This window comes from Mauremys mutica, chromosome 1, assembly GCF_020497125.1.
Source record: "Mauremys mutica isolate MM-2020 ecotype Southern chromosome 1, ASM2049712v1, whole genome shotgun sequence".
NCBI lineage: Eukaryota > Metazoa > Chordata > Testudines > Geoemydidae > Mauremys > Mauremys mutica.
The window spans coordinates 113,963,870-113,978,888 of NC_059072.1; the positions used below are offsets into that span (position 1 = coordinate 113,963,870).

Sequence of the window (15,019 nt, forward strand, 5' to 3'; positions counted from 1 at the left end):
TTTGGCAGCATAACACTTTCTTGTTGAGGGTTTCCTGTTATAGAGAAGGATGGATTGGACCTCCAAGCAAGATCTGTGTAAGTCTGCTGTCCATCCAATAACCAGTCTGCCAGATGGAGAGGTGTGGTGGTGGGATGGTTGGGGATGCTTCCTTTCTGTGGCAGTAGGCTGGGAGGTAGCTGCAGGTGAATGCATGGGCAGGATGCCATCTGCCCAGCTATGGTGAACCAAAACTGTCGTGGCCGACATGGTATTATTAAAATCACTGTTGCCTTCTCCCACTTGATCTTTCTGAGGATGTGAGGTAGGAGGGGAATGTGAGGGAAAGCATACTTCATCAGGTTTGACTATTGCACTGGGAAGGCATCCCCTTTGAAGTCAGGCCCCTGTGAGTCTTGAGAGCAATTGGTCGGGCACTTCCTGTTTCCATCAGTTGCAACAAGCTCCCATGATGGGAATCCCCACTTGCAATAAAATCTGCTGGACTAACGACAAGTGGTGCTTCCCCTTGTGAAAATGCCTACGGTGTCTGCTAGGAAGTTCATTACTCCTGGTAGATACATTGCATAGAGGATAATCTGATGCTGTATGCACCAGTTCCAGAGTTTGACTGCTTCCCTGCAGAGCGGGGTAGACCTTGCTCTGCCATTTGTTTCCATAATAAACAGCGGCCATGTTGTCTGACCTGACCTGGACATCAGTGGACCAGATGAAGGGCAGGAACCTCTTACGCTGTTCGTGTACTGCCTGAAGCTCAAGAACATGGAGTGTGGATTCTTGCAGAGTCCAGGAATCCTGAGCTGCATTGTTGTCCAGATCCATTCCACAGCCCAGTAAAGAGGAATCCATAACAAGTGTCTTTGGGGGTGGCACAGGAACAAAAGGAACCCTACACAAACATTGCCCCTCTTTTCCCACTAGGTGAGTGATATCAGGACACTGAGGAAGTGAGACTTTTGTCTAGGGGGTCTCTGCTCAGAGTGTAGACCTTCCTCAGCCAAGCCTGGCGACCGTGAAAATGGAGCCTCGCAAAGGGGGTCAAAGTAAATGCATGCCGCCAGGTGACCTAGCTAGATGAAGTAGGACTGGACTGATGTCTGAAGGCTGAGAAGAAGGTGAATAATGAGGTCTATCTTTGCAAGGAATCTGTCCTGTGGTAAATAGGTTCTGGCTGCAAGAGAGTCTAGATTTGCTCCAGTAAATTCTGTAGTTGTTGTGGGTGTTAAAGTGAACTTGCCTGGATTTACCTGAAGTCCCAAGGAGTGACTCAGGTTGAGTAAGGAGATGAGTGCTACCTGCGCCTTGTGGTACAATCCTCTTGTGAGCAGCCAATAATGTAGGCAGGGAAATATAGAGTTGTGTTGACAGTGCAGGTGTGCTGCCACCACTGCCATTACTTTTGTATCAACCCTGGGGGCCGCTGAAAGGGCAAAGGGGAGCATCATGTACTGGAATGCACTAACCTCACTGTGAAACGCAGCAATCTCCTGTGCGCTGGATGGATGTCAAAATATGCAAACAAGTGTCCTTCAAATCAGGAGCTGCAAATCAGTCACCTTCATTCAAGGAGGGGATTATAACAGACAGGGTAGACATTCTGAATCTGGAGTAGCAGATGATGATGTTCAGTTGCCTGAGGTCCAGGATGGCCTCCAGCACACTTTCTTTTTGGGGATTAGGCGGTATTTGAAGTAAAGGCCCTTCCCCTTGTGATGAGGGGGTATAAGCTCTATAGCCCCTAGCTGGATTAGGGAGTTCAGCTCTTGTCTGAGAATCCTCTCATGACAGGGGTCTCTGAACAGGGGCAGATTTTCAAGGGGGTGGGACAACAGGAATTTGATTACATACCCAGTTGCAATGATGTCTAAGACCCATTTGTCTAATGTTATAAGCTGCCCTCAAGAAGAAAACAGGTCAGGGGAAAACACTGAAAGAGGGAATGGAAACTGTTTGTGCCTGGACTGGCTGATGGCTCACGAACATCCCATCAAAATGTCTTGGTAGGTGTTTGAGTCTGGAGAGGGGATGGTTGTGGTATGATGTGTCTGTCATGCTGCACCCTCTGACGTCTTTTCAGGAGTTCATAGGCCCTCTGGTGGTAGAACAGCTGAGGGGTTGGCTGGTATCTTTTGTTAAAAATTTACACCTTATTTCCTGTCTGAATTTTTCTAGCTTCAACTTTCAGCCATTGAATGTTATACTTTTCTCTGCTAGACTGAAGAGTCCATCATCAAGTATTTGTTCCCATTGTACTTACAGACTGATCAAGTCACCTTTTAACCTTCTCTTTCATAAGATAAATAGATTCCGTTCCTTGAATCGATCACTATCTGGCAAGTTTTCTAATATTTTAATCATTCCCATGGCTCTTCTCTGAACTCTCTCCAATTTATCAAACATCAACTGGATCTCTTTGGGGAACTCCAATGATTGCGGCAAAGATATCTGCCTCATGACCACCAAGGTCACCATGGCACAGGAAGCCAGGTCCGCTGCATCAAGTGGCACCTGAAGGGACGATCTAGTTACCAGATTCCCTTCATCTAGGAATAGCTTGGAATTGAGGCCTACAGTCCTGCAATAGTTTACTGACGAACTCTGACAGCTTGTTGTAGTTAATGAAGTCATACTTTGCCATGACTGCTTGTTAGTTCGCAATGTGGCATAGTAGTCTGGCTGAAGAAAAGTTCTTTCCGATGATGGCATCATTGTCCAAAGGAGTGGACCTGAGTTGGTATAGTCTGTTCCACACTATGACTGCTTGGACAATCAGAGAGTTCAGCTAAGGTCTGAACAAAGTACTTCTCCCCCTGGGAGGAAACAAAGTATTTCTTTTCAGTCCTCTCAGGGGTCAGGGAACAGGTGGCTGGTGTGTACCAAATGCCCTTAGCAGGCTCTAAAATGGGCTTATTAATAGCGAGAGTCACCTTGGAAGGATCTGTGTACTGGAGAATATCCAGAAGTTTGTGTAGGATCCTGAACCTCTTCCAGTGTACTCTGGAGGGTTTCACTGATCCTCCTCAGAAGTTCCAGGTACTGCCTGTAGTCCTCTGGAGGGGAGAGAGAGGGTAGTGCCATTGCTTCATCTGGAAATTAAGATAATGCTGTTGGCAGATCTAGCAGTACTGACTTGTCCAGTTGTTGTTCCTCCATATGATCCTGAGGAGTTGAGGTTCCTCTCTTAGAGGTAATTTGTGCCAAAAGTGATGCCCCCAGCTCCTCAGTCTGAGGCTCGATAGCATAGATCCCAAGAGCTCCAGTATCGTCAGTGTGTACGCCCATATATGGTAACAGAAGCAGGTCCTACAGGGTGGTACCATTGGTCCCTAGTTGCATAGTATAGGTCATGGGGATGTAGGGGCCTCTGGAAACCACTTGGACCGATGTCCCGTGTCGGGACCATTGGGGGAACCAGTGGTATCACCTCCTGTTCATCTGCGGAGTAACAGTCATCCAACACTATAAGTGGGTCTGTTGGTATCATCTGTCTTGTGGCAGGATGGCCAAAGGTATACCTCAGCGAGTAGTGTCCCAACAGTGTTGAAGCGTCCATGGCCCAGCTAGCACACGGGACCAATGAACAACATGGGAATAGTGTAGTGATCTCTCTGACTAGAACTGAGTCCTATGGTTTTGGCAACTCAGGATCTGTGTAAATCACCAGGTCCTCAAGAAGGCTGTAATGAGGTTTTAGGAAGGAGAGCTGGCCAGGTACTTCAGTATAGGTTGGAGTCCTGAGGTGGGGTTGGGCACAGGTCTTGGTGGGGTGCAGTGGATGAGTTCTCTTTCCTATCCTTACACACCTTTGTGGAGGTTTAGTGCCGGAAGCACCTGGCCCGTGCTCCCTGTGAGCTCTGGGTGAACCTGCTCTGGAGCACGGAGTCTCACCTGGTATCAAGGGTGGGGAAAAGGCAGACCTTTTCTTGGTGGTCTTATGCAGTGATTTGTCTCTTTCTACAGCGGTTTCTCCTTTCCTCTTCATATCTTCGTTTCATGGAGGCCTTGGGGCTGCTGGAGGATTTTGAGCTGGCAAATGCTGTTGCTAGTGAGGCGCTGCCCAGAGGCTCTGACCAACAAGAGGGAGAGCAGAAGGGTTCCAGATCTGACAGGGGCCTCATGGAGGGCTTCATTAGATGTCTGCAGAGTCTAAATTCCAGAGACTGCCTAGAGCCAAAGAGAAAGGAGTGGCAGGTCTCACACTCTGATGGAAGGTGTGACCCCCCAAGGGAGTGCTCAAGAGGGTCACTCACTGGGAAGTCCTGAAGGCAGGCCAGGCTGGATTTAAAGCTCAGAACCCTGGTCACACTAAATGCCCTGGGAGAACAATGGAAGGCAGGGCAGACCCCCCATCCCCACTCACTATGACTAAACTATTAACTATTGGTCAGGGCTCATTCTACCAGAGCTCAAGGAATCTCCCGCCCCAAGATCTACAGAGCAGCAACCTGGGGCTTCGGTCACATGGTTACCAACCACTATGCCCTCATGCAAGCCATGGCTGTGGTTGCTTCCTCTGGTTCAGCAATCCTGCAGACTGGTGCAGAGCATCTCCTTACACCCGCCTCCTCAAACGCTGCTCGGGAGTCACCTACAGTGAATATTCATGGAGACCAGCATTCAAAGAAGAAAGAAGGTTACTTATACCTTATAGTATCTAGAGTTCGTCAAGCTGTATGGTTCCCCTGTGTATTTGCATCCCATCCTCCTTCCCCACTGCTCAGACCCTCTTCAGATTTGCGGCAGAGCAGGAATTGGAGAGATGGCTGGTCCGCACTGCCCCTTATGCCCTCGGTTCGGAGCACATGGAGACGAAAGGTGCAGGTGCAAACCAACAGACACTGCTATTGAAGAATTTCTGGTCCAGGGCAAAGAGAGCGCATTCAAACCCCCAGTGAATATCCATAGGGACCACCAAGAACCACCAAATTTAGGTACTAGAAAATAAAACCTATTGGATTAAACTAGCCTGCTTCTTCAGTCTGAAGAGCAGCATTGTGTGCATGCACCTGACCCATTTTTACTCCCCTAGTCCCCCCTCCCCCCCACACCTCTCATTTTGTTCTACTTACTCTCATTCTCCTGGTCCTCGGGGGGATAGACAAGCCCCTGGAATTCCACGTTGACATGGATCTCTATTCCCAAGATCAAGGCAACCTTCAAGAGGATGAGCTGGAGCTGACGGATACCTGCAGGACAGGAGATAGACTCAGACAATAAGTTAATATTGTATGAAAACAAAATCTACCTGTATTATAAATGTTCATCAGTGCACATCTTATGGAAGGACCAGTTACTACAAAAGCCTCTTCAGATCATTTTTATAAATAAAGCATTTTATAAGATGATTTTAAAGAACACAGAAATCAGTCTCCCAGACCAATGGGGAAGTTCGTCCAACACCTGCCTTCCTATCCCAAGGATTGTGGTTCAGGGCAGGGCATCAAGCTTCACACTTTCTGCTCCTTCAAGAGCTAGCACAGCTTCTTAGAGTGAGGTAGGCAGTTCGTAGGCCTGGAGGAATACTACAGGAGATAAAGACACTGCTACTCTGCAGGGAAAACTCTGCAGGCTAATTCAGGACTCCACTTAATTGCTGTAATTTGGGGCGGGGGGGGGAGAAGAGACGGACAAAAGAGGATGGAATGCTCTGTGTGTCTATCTATACGATCAAAATTCCAGAGATCTTTCTGTCACTCCTACTGGAGGCCAAGTCCTGTTTATCAGCTGTTGCTAGGCAGGATTTGCTTCCCTATCTTCCAGCTTTTGTTGGCTCACCACTTGGTAGAAAACATCCCCGGGGGTTAAAAAGAACTGGCTGGGGACATGCCCAATACATGATCAAAAACAATGGAATGCATTACCCTGCTGACTGTGAAAGCATAGTCAGTCAGCTTTAAAAGGGCAGTAGATCCCCCATTTAAATCAAACCTATCTTATCTTCCCAGTAGCTTGATTCCTAACCCTCTACCCAATCAAATCCTACTAATAGTCTGGCAGCTTTCCTTGTCCTCAGACACTTTCCTAAAAACGTTAAGTAGTGACTCCATCTTCACCACTCCTTTCCACTCTTCCAAATGCATAGATTACAACCTATGTGAAATTGTCTTATATTTGCCTGTGCCAGGAGTGTTATAGCTTTATTGCTACTTTTGGGGGTTTTGTAGGGCCATAGGCAAAGTGTGATGTTCAAGGGTATTAGGCCATTTTCGGCAACTTGCCTAGCATTTGTAGTGTGACAGTTGCAGGGGTAAGACTGAGGCACTTAAAAGAGAATTATCAGTTGGAATGGGGAGGCTGGTTCCCCAAGTCTAATTTTCAAAGAAGAAAGGAAGGGTTCATGGCAAGATCATAGGTGTATGCTGGGCTGCAATTACAGGTTCTGCAACAGCCCCTCCTGTAGCCCACCTCTAGGTCTGGCCCAAACAATGCTATAAAAACATAGGCCTGAATTGCATCAGAGTCACATATTACAGGGACACAGCAGATCAGAGGAGCTATTGCTGAAGATCAAATGTTACTGAGTCACTACATATCTCCCACCTTTTCCCTGAGGAGAAGGGAGATCGGATGTGTGGATAACAGACGCTTTACTTACTGATGTGGTCGATGGCTCCTGCGCAGAACTTGCCGTAGAACTTTTTGGCGCCAAGGCCCCGCAAGTCGTGTATGGTGAATGGCCAGAGGTGCAGCACATTGTTGCGAGAGAAGGCATCCCGCTTTTCTATGACCACCACCTTGGCTCCTAGTAAGGACAGGTCGATGGCTGTACGAAGGCCACAGGGTCCAGCCCCAATTATGAGACACTGCAAAACATTGGCACCAAGCAACATTATAGACATGAATAAAAAAAAATATATTTCTACCACAACTTCAAAGCAGCGCAAGGCACTTCACTTAGTCCTATTGTCCTATATCTGCATCACAAGCTGGGATTTCACCAGATACAAACCCTTTAGATGTCACCTGCGTGCTCTGTCACTAATCTGTTAATGCAGTTACTGTGGCTTGAATTAAAGCAAGCACGTTACCCCAGCAGAAGTGGTGAGGAGCAAACAAATCAATTGTGCATTTTCAAGTCTTGATGAAGAAGTGTGCCAAGCTGTACTCTTCCATCTTTGTAAAATTTGAGTAGTGTCAAGAGTTCCAAAGGATCCTGGCCCAGTTTGTGTTAATTTCTCTCCTTAGAGCAGGTAATTGAGCCATTTTCTCTTACTACTTTTACTTCCCAAAGCCTGAATTGGCCATTTAGGAGGCAACTACCAATGGCCTTGCCTACACGAGGCTTTTTCCTTAACATTTCCCACTGTCGTGGAGCTGCACCAGTGGTAGCAATGGTGAGAGAACTAGGGTAGGCAAGACACAGGAGCTGGGATATTTTAACCAGTAGCTCATCAAGATCCATTCTGAGCAGCACGGGACAACACTGCAGTAAAAATGCACAGATTTGTGTTTACTTTACCATTCCTACCATTGCCACCATCAAAGCAGCAACAGCGGGAAGTTTTAGGAAACAAAATTTAGCATAGACACAGCTCTTCTCTAACTGACGAGGCAATTTCTAGCAGGACACATTTCCCTTCAAGTCTACTTCTGCTGTGTGTTCTCTCTTCCTCCAACCTCATTCTTCACTCCACCCATAAGCACTGTTAGTAATAAAGGAAAGTAACTGGTAACCTGAACATAATTACAAAGCCAGATATCTTTGAATAGCAAGAGCACCATAATGTCTTAGTAGGATTAAAAAAAACCAAGATGGTATATTGGCATTACTTATCCAGAGTGCAATCCTATGGCCTAAGAGAAACCCTGTATACTAGCCCAAATGGCTCACAAGGTGATGTGTAGTAAACAGTCCACCTTTATCATATTATTTTTCTCCCTGAAAACATAGTGTGATACAGCATGGCCAGAGTGCAGCGGGAGAGTGATAGATGGGAGATATGTAAGTCCCAGGATGATGAGAGCCTTATTCCCTGTAAAGGGAAGAGAGGCTGCTACAGTTTAATTAGAGCACCTGAAGCCAATTAGAGCACCTGAAGCCAGCCACCTGATAAAACCCCCTCTGTTTCAATCAGACAGTTGGAGGAGTTGAAGCAGAGTGGTTTGGTGTTGGAGCAGAGAGCAGTTTGAAGGAGAGCAGCTGGAGGGAAGCAGAGGAGAGTTTGGAAAAGTGTTGTGGCAGGCCAGAAGACCAAGACCCTTGGTAAAGGGAAACCCAGCTTGTACAGAGCCGAGGGACTCCACAGACACAAAGGGTTGAGAGAAACTTTGCCCAAGCAGAGAGAGGGCAGGAAGCCCCACAAGCTGAAGGGCCAGAGAGGGAAGTAGCCCAGGGGAAGGAATCGCTAGTTCATGTGATTTGCCGCTACCCCTAGGGCTCCTGGGCTGGGACCTGGAGTAGAGGGCGGGCCCAGGTCCCTCCCTCTCCACTCCCCTTCTCTGGGATACTAGTGGGACAGTTAATGCCCCAAACCAGGGGCGAGAAATGGTGTCCTGAACACCCCCACAAGAAGAGAAAGCACAGGACCCATCATAGTAGTGCCGGCAATTTGTCACAATAGGAACTGAGTTCTGTTCAATACAAAAAACACCTGATGGAGAGTCAGTGATCCTACACACTTTATACCTAAATGAAGTGTGAACACAGCCCAGATTCAGACATACATCTTAGGCTGCTACATAAACATTTTCCTAGGCCTTACTGGGGCCTCTGGGTTGGATCTCTCCTATACTCCCTGAGCAGCTCTTAAGCATGCTAGAGACTGATCAGAGCCCCAATTGCTGATTAAATGGTCCTTCCCAAAACATGAACATCAAGGCCACATTTATATAGACAACTTTCTGATGACACTCCCAATGTGAAGTAGCCATAATGGTCTCTCCCAAAATATGAAGCTGTTTGAGGTCTGTGACAAAGTTCCTCCTCTACCTTGGTGGGTCCTGCGCTTATTGGCGGATTTGCTCACCTCACAGATTCACTCTGTGGGTCAGGAAACAGCCCAGAGACCTTCCCCTCTGGTAGAAGCCACAGTCCAGGTCAATTCCTCCTGTGTTTGATCAGGAGTTGGGAGGTTTGGGGGGAACCCGGGCCCACCCTCTACTCTGGGTTCCAGCCCAGGGCCCTGTGGACTGCAGCTGTCTAGAGTGGCTCTTGGTACAGTTGCGCGACAGCTACAACTCCCTGGGCTACTTCCCCATGGCCTCCTCCCAACACCTTCTTTGTCCTCACCACCGGACCTTCCTCCTGATGTCTGATAATGCTTGTAGTTCTCAGTCCTCCAGCAGTATGCCCACTCACTCTCAGCCTCTTGCTCCCAGTTCCTCGCACACACTTCCTCTCCTCTGGCTCCCCGGCTCCCCCTGGCCTGCCTGGAGTGAGCCCTTTTATAGCATCAGAGGGGCCTTAATTAGAGTCAGGTGCTTAACAGCCTCACCCGACTCTTAGCAAGTTAATTGGAGTCAGGTGTTCTCATTAGCCTGGAGCAGCCCCTGCTCTGGTCACTCAGGGAACAGAAAACTGCTTATCCAGTGGCCAGTATATCTCCCTTCTACTACTCTGTGGTTCCCAACTGGCCTAGGCCTATCACAGATCCCACTGGTCAATCATTACAATTAAGCTTCAGGCAGAGATCTTAGTTATGATCTGAAACTATGAAACCAAAAAAGGAAAGGCACCACAACAGGTTCCCCAACCAAAAGAACCATCAAATAAACAATTCAGGCCGCCAGAAAGAAGGCCAGCTGAAACATTAAGTGATTTACAATATGATTCCAAAAAAGGGTTCCAGATTAAGTCAAACTTTCAACTCACTCCTTAATAGAGAGGAAAAAAAATCTTTCAAGCACTTGTAAAAAGTCCTAGATCAGGAGGATCTGGCGAGTTTTTCCCATTTATTACTGATTTCTTTGCTGATAATACAATTCTCAAAAACTTTTCTTCCATCTGTCAAGGTTACGAAGAGGATAAGTATTACCTAGTAGCTGAACAGCTGCATCTTTATACAGTTAATGACCACTCCATTTTTTTCGCAACCACATCCCCAAAGAGGACTAAATATGATATAAGCATCAAGGCCACATTTACACAGCCAACTTTTATTTTTCTGATGACACTCCCAGTATGAAGTAGTCATGATAGGATCCAAGAGAGTAAATGAATTATTTTATACTGGACAGCTCATAAATTCAGGTCCACAGAATGTTCCTGTATATTAATTATCAATGATTTTGTCCTAGTAAGGTCAAGATCTGTTTTTCTTAAATTCTACTTCTCATTCTTTCTTCAAATGCAAGTTTAGGTCATACTTAAGCATTCAGATATTCTGGATGTAGCCTGTAAGGCATCTAATAATATACTGATGGACGTCCATTCTTGTGCCTCCACAGGACGACTTACTAAAAAATATTACTACTAAGCTAAGAGTCATTCAGAGATCCCACAGATATTTAAGCAATTATTTTTAAACTGATCCTCTCTCTTCCTCACACTTCCATCCCCTTTCCAGGTCAAACCCTCATGCAAAAACTGGCTCGCCTGTAAGAATGTTCAGAACTCAAAGCGCTATGTATTGGATTTATAAGGAGGTGCCAACAGTAATTTAGCTGAAGCTCTACAATTGGAGACAGTGAAAAGTTCTAAACTTGAGGTGGGAATTAGGATCAATAGCCGCAACAGCTGTGCGCATTATACCCAACTTCCCCCTCAAAAACACCCTGTAGCTGAGATTTTTCAGGAACAAGAGTAAAGACATTCCAAGCAGTGGTTCCCCCAGTGAAATAACCCCATAACATTACATTTTTAATGCTTATGCCACAGTGTGTGTGTTCAAGTTTGAGCAAAACACCGTGCACAACTCTTCTGCTTTAATACTTTATAACCCTAATTTTCTGGTTAGCTGCATATAGGCAACATTCTGCAATGACCGGACTCTCACACTTGCAGAGTTTTGGGCTTCAGTCCAACACAGCTCTTAAGACTGCAGAGCTAAAGCTGAGATTCACAGGATTAGCACCCCTCTCCAGTTTCACAGCACCAAGGCTTCTGATTACTTCAGCCCCTCAATTTCACCCCAGTTTGGATGGTCTGAAACCTTCCCACAAATTGGTCTAGTGTGTATACACAATATGACAGAACTGAAGTTATTGTAGAAATGATAGATAAATGTCCTGACTTAACATATGTAAAATCTTAGCCCTTAAGGGAAACTTCAATGTAGGTTTTTTCCCCATTTAAATGTGTGTGTGTGTGTGTGTGTGTGTGTGTGTGTGTGTGTGTGTGTTTTAACTAGTAGTCTGCAAACTATGTTTAAAAGCAGGAATATAAAAAATTATAAAAGTGAACAACTAACGTAAGCTTTCGTTAAGTCAAATAGACTCAACTCTCACTTGAACACTATTTATAATACAACTATGGTCATTTCTCAGATGTCATAAAAAAGTCTTAATTCAAAAATTCAACCAGAATCTGAGACAAGTAATAAACAGCATTAGAGAAACTAGGTAAAAGTAAAAACTCATATCTGCATTGCATTTCTCTACACACAAACAGCCCAACACAGGCTCTCTCTTTAAAGGCATGTAGCAAATCTTAGAAAGCTGTCCATAGGTCTTCAAGAACATAACACCATTAGCAGTAAATATTTAATACTGTAGCCTTTAGTTACCAACCCTATAAAAAACAGAATCAAATAAACAAACAAGGAAGAAACTAAAATAACCTTCTAATATCCAAGTGGGGATTAAAATTCAGTCATCTAGATTACAGGTCACTGACTGCACATTAACAGAAATTACTTTCATTTCAGTTTCTGTAATACAGTAATTAATCAAGACATTTGCTTCCTCAGGGAAGGTGAATATATAGCAATGAACAACATCTCACTCTTGGTGGGAGAAGCAAGACATACTCCCATTATAATTTCTAGAGTTTCTTAATTGTATCATACTCCTCTCTCTCACCTTCCTTTTAAAAAGAAATTACCAAAAAATAATTCACGAGTATATTTAAATGTATAATTACTGAAAAATTATTCTATGCAGATAACCAAACAACTGCAGTGTGTGAGCTTAATTGCTAGAGGAAAAACAGCACAGCATGTAGTTTTCTCTTCCTTACAACTCTGTTTAATGAATTCTGTTCAGACTTAGAGCAGAAACTCCTCACTGTAAGTAATTCATCTTAAAAGGTTGGTATGTGCTGTAATGTAGAATTGTAAGAACATAGATGTAGAACTGTAAAATTCTCTTGGTCCGTCACCATACTGAGAGTGATGGCATAAAACAAACAGTTACCTACCTTTCCGTAACTGTTATTCTTCGAGACATGTTGCACATATCTGTTCCTCTGTAGGTGCACGCACACCTCATGCACTTTTCTTATCTCACTGGTACCTGCCGAGATGGCTGGAGTCCTCAGCTGCCACATGCTACTGTGTGCTGGTATAAGAGGATGAAGCCAACCTTCAACCCTCCCTCAGTTCCTTCATACCAGACAGACTCCGATAAAGAGGGGAAGGAGAGTGGGTTGTGGAATGGACATGTGCATCACATCTCGAAGAATAACAGTTACAGATAGGTAGGTTACCAGTTTCTTCTTCAAGTGATTGCACAGGTCCATTCCACTTTAGGTGATTCAGAATAAAACATGCATGAAAGTGGGTTTGGTGTCTACCAGAACAGAGAGAGTACGACAACCTGTCCGAAACTGCCATTGTCTCTGGACTGATAGGAAACGGCATAATGAGAAGCAAAAGTGTGGAATGAAGACCCTATGTGCATGCAGTTTCAGACAGAACATGGGCAAGTAGATTGCTTGGTTAACATGAAAATAAGGGACTACTTTTGTAAGAAATGTAGGGTGAGGGCAGAGATAAACTTTATCCTTATGGAAAAATGTGTAAGTGGGCTACGACTCTGGAACTCTCAAATTGCCCACTCTTCTAGCTGAAGTAATTGCCACTACAAATGCTACCTTCATGGAAAAGCGAAGGAGGGAGCAAGTTCCCCGTGGCTCAAAGGGAGGTCCCTTCAATTTTTCTAGAACTAAGCTCAGATCTCAAGGAGGGATGGCATCTCACACATGTGGGTATAATCGGACCAAGCCCTTTAGGAACTGGGTGACAATGGGGTTTGAAAAAAAGAGCTCTATCAACCATCAAGAAATGGAAGGCTGAAATAGCTGCTGAGATGCACTCTTATAGAGCTAATAGCCAAACACTGTTTTAGAATTAGCAGATAGTCCAGCAGAAGGCCCAAGGGTGCCTCCTCTGGAGATACACCTTCCACAAGAGACCAGGTGGAGAAGCACTTCCACTTAGCCAGGTAAGTATTCCTAGTTGAGGGGTTTTTGCTATTCAGAAAGTGTTTCTGAATGTCCTTTAAGCAGGATTTCTCAAAGCATGTCAGCCCTGAAGCATCCACACTGACAGACAGAGAGCTCGGAGGTTGGGTTGGAGCAGACATCCATGGTCCTCGGAAATTACATCTGGATCCAACAGGAGAGACAGGGGAGGCTCGACAGACAAGGAGAGCAGGGTCAACTCAGTGCTGATGAGGTCACGCCGGTGCTATAAATATGAGGTGAGCATGTTCTTGTTTCACTTTGAAAATGACTCTGGAAAGACAAAAAGAATTGGAGGGAAAGAGTATAGGAGAGATTTCTTCCAGGATAGGAGAAAGGCATCTGTCAGCAAGCCTGCGCTGAGTCCTCCTCAGGGAGGAAACTAATATTTTTTGTTGGTTCCTGTTGAAAACAGGTCCACCTGGGGAGTCCCCCACAGTTGGAAGATGGACCTAGCCACGTCTGGACATAATGACCACTCTTGGTAATCGGAGATGGATCTGCTCAGCTGATCCGCTAATGTGTTCAGTTTCTCTGGAAAATATGCAGCTCTGAGATTAATTGAGTTGGTTATACATAAGTCCCAGAGGCAAACTGCCTCCTGGCTCAGTTGGTTCAATCATGCCCCTTTTTATTTGTTTATGTAAAACATGGTCACCAAACTGTCAGAATTAACAATTTTTTCCCCCAACTATGTGGGGGGTGGAAGGCCAAGCAGACTAGACATACCGCTCTTAACTCCCTGACATTTAGAGAGTCTCTAAATCTTGAGACAATCAAAGACCTTAAGTCTCCAGGGACCGTCCATGAGCTCCCCAGCTCAGAAAAGTCACATCTGTGACTAGAGTGCAGTTTGGTAGTGAGGGGGAGTAAGGGAACTCCCACCAGCTGAGGTTTCCTCCACCAGCTGAGAGATGACAAAATTAATGTTGGCACTCAAACCAGTTTATCTAAATCGGAGCATAAACTGATGCAAGCCATGCTTGCAGCTTTCTGAGGTGTAATCTGGCGTGATGAACTACATACTGCCATGTGACCAAGGGGATTGAGGCAGCTGCATACTATTGTGCGAGGGAATGCTCTCATTTGCAACACTAAGTCCCTGGACGTTTCAAACCTGGCTTGTGGCAGAAAGGCCTTGGAGTTCATGGAGTCTAAGACTGCCCTGGTGAATTTTATGGTCTGTCCTGGTTTTAGAATTGATTTGTCTCTATTTACGAGAAGCCCCAGTGCATCAAACATGGACAGGACAGTTGATATTCTGGATAGAACTTGAGCCTTGGACTGACCTCTGATCAACCAGTCATCCAGGTACAGGAATACATAGATGTCTAATTTTCTTAGGTGAGCTGCTACAACACTTCATGAATACTCGAGGAGCAGCTGGCAGACCAAACAGAAGCACTATGAACTGATAATACCGAAGCAGCCATTCACCATGAATCTGAGATACTTCTGATGGTTGTGATGTATTGTGACATGGAAGTAAGCATCCAAATCCCCCTGCTCAAGGGAAGAAATAACTGAAGCTAGGGTAACAATCTGGAATTTTATTTTCTTCAGGAATTCATTTAACTACCTTAGGTCTAATATAGGTCTGAGACCCCTTTTGTCTTTGGGGGCGGGGAGGGGGAATCAAGAAATAGCAAGAACAGAAGCTTTTCCCCCCAAGGTACAATG

General features: G+C 45.4%; 1 protein-coding gene across 1 annotated transcript in view; it reads right to left on the reverse strand.

Moving 5' to 3' along the window:
• Positions 1 to 15,019, reverse strand: part of MICAL3 (microtubule associated monooxygenase, calponin and LIM domain containing 3) — a 346,852-nt gene that overhangs the window by 148,073 nt on the left and 183,760 nt on the right. The window contains exons 11-12 of the mRNA XM_044991795.1: positions 6,596 to 6,803; positions 5,070 to 5,186 (exon numbers count right to left, since the gene is read on the reverse strand). Coding sequence (XP_044847730.1) covers positions 5,070 to 5,186; positions 6,596 to 6,803 — 325 coding nt within the window. The remainder of the gene's footprint in view (positions 1 to 5,069; positions 5,187 to 6,595; positions 6,804 to 15,019) is intronic.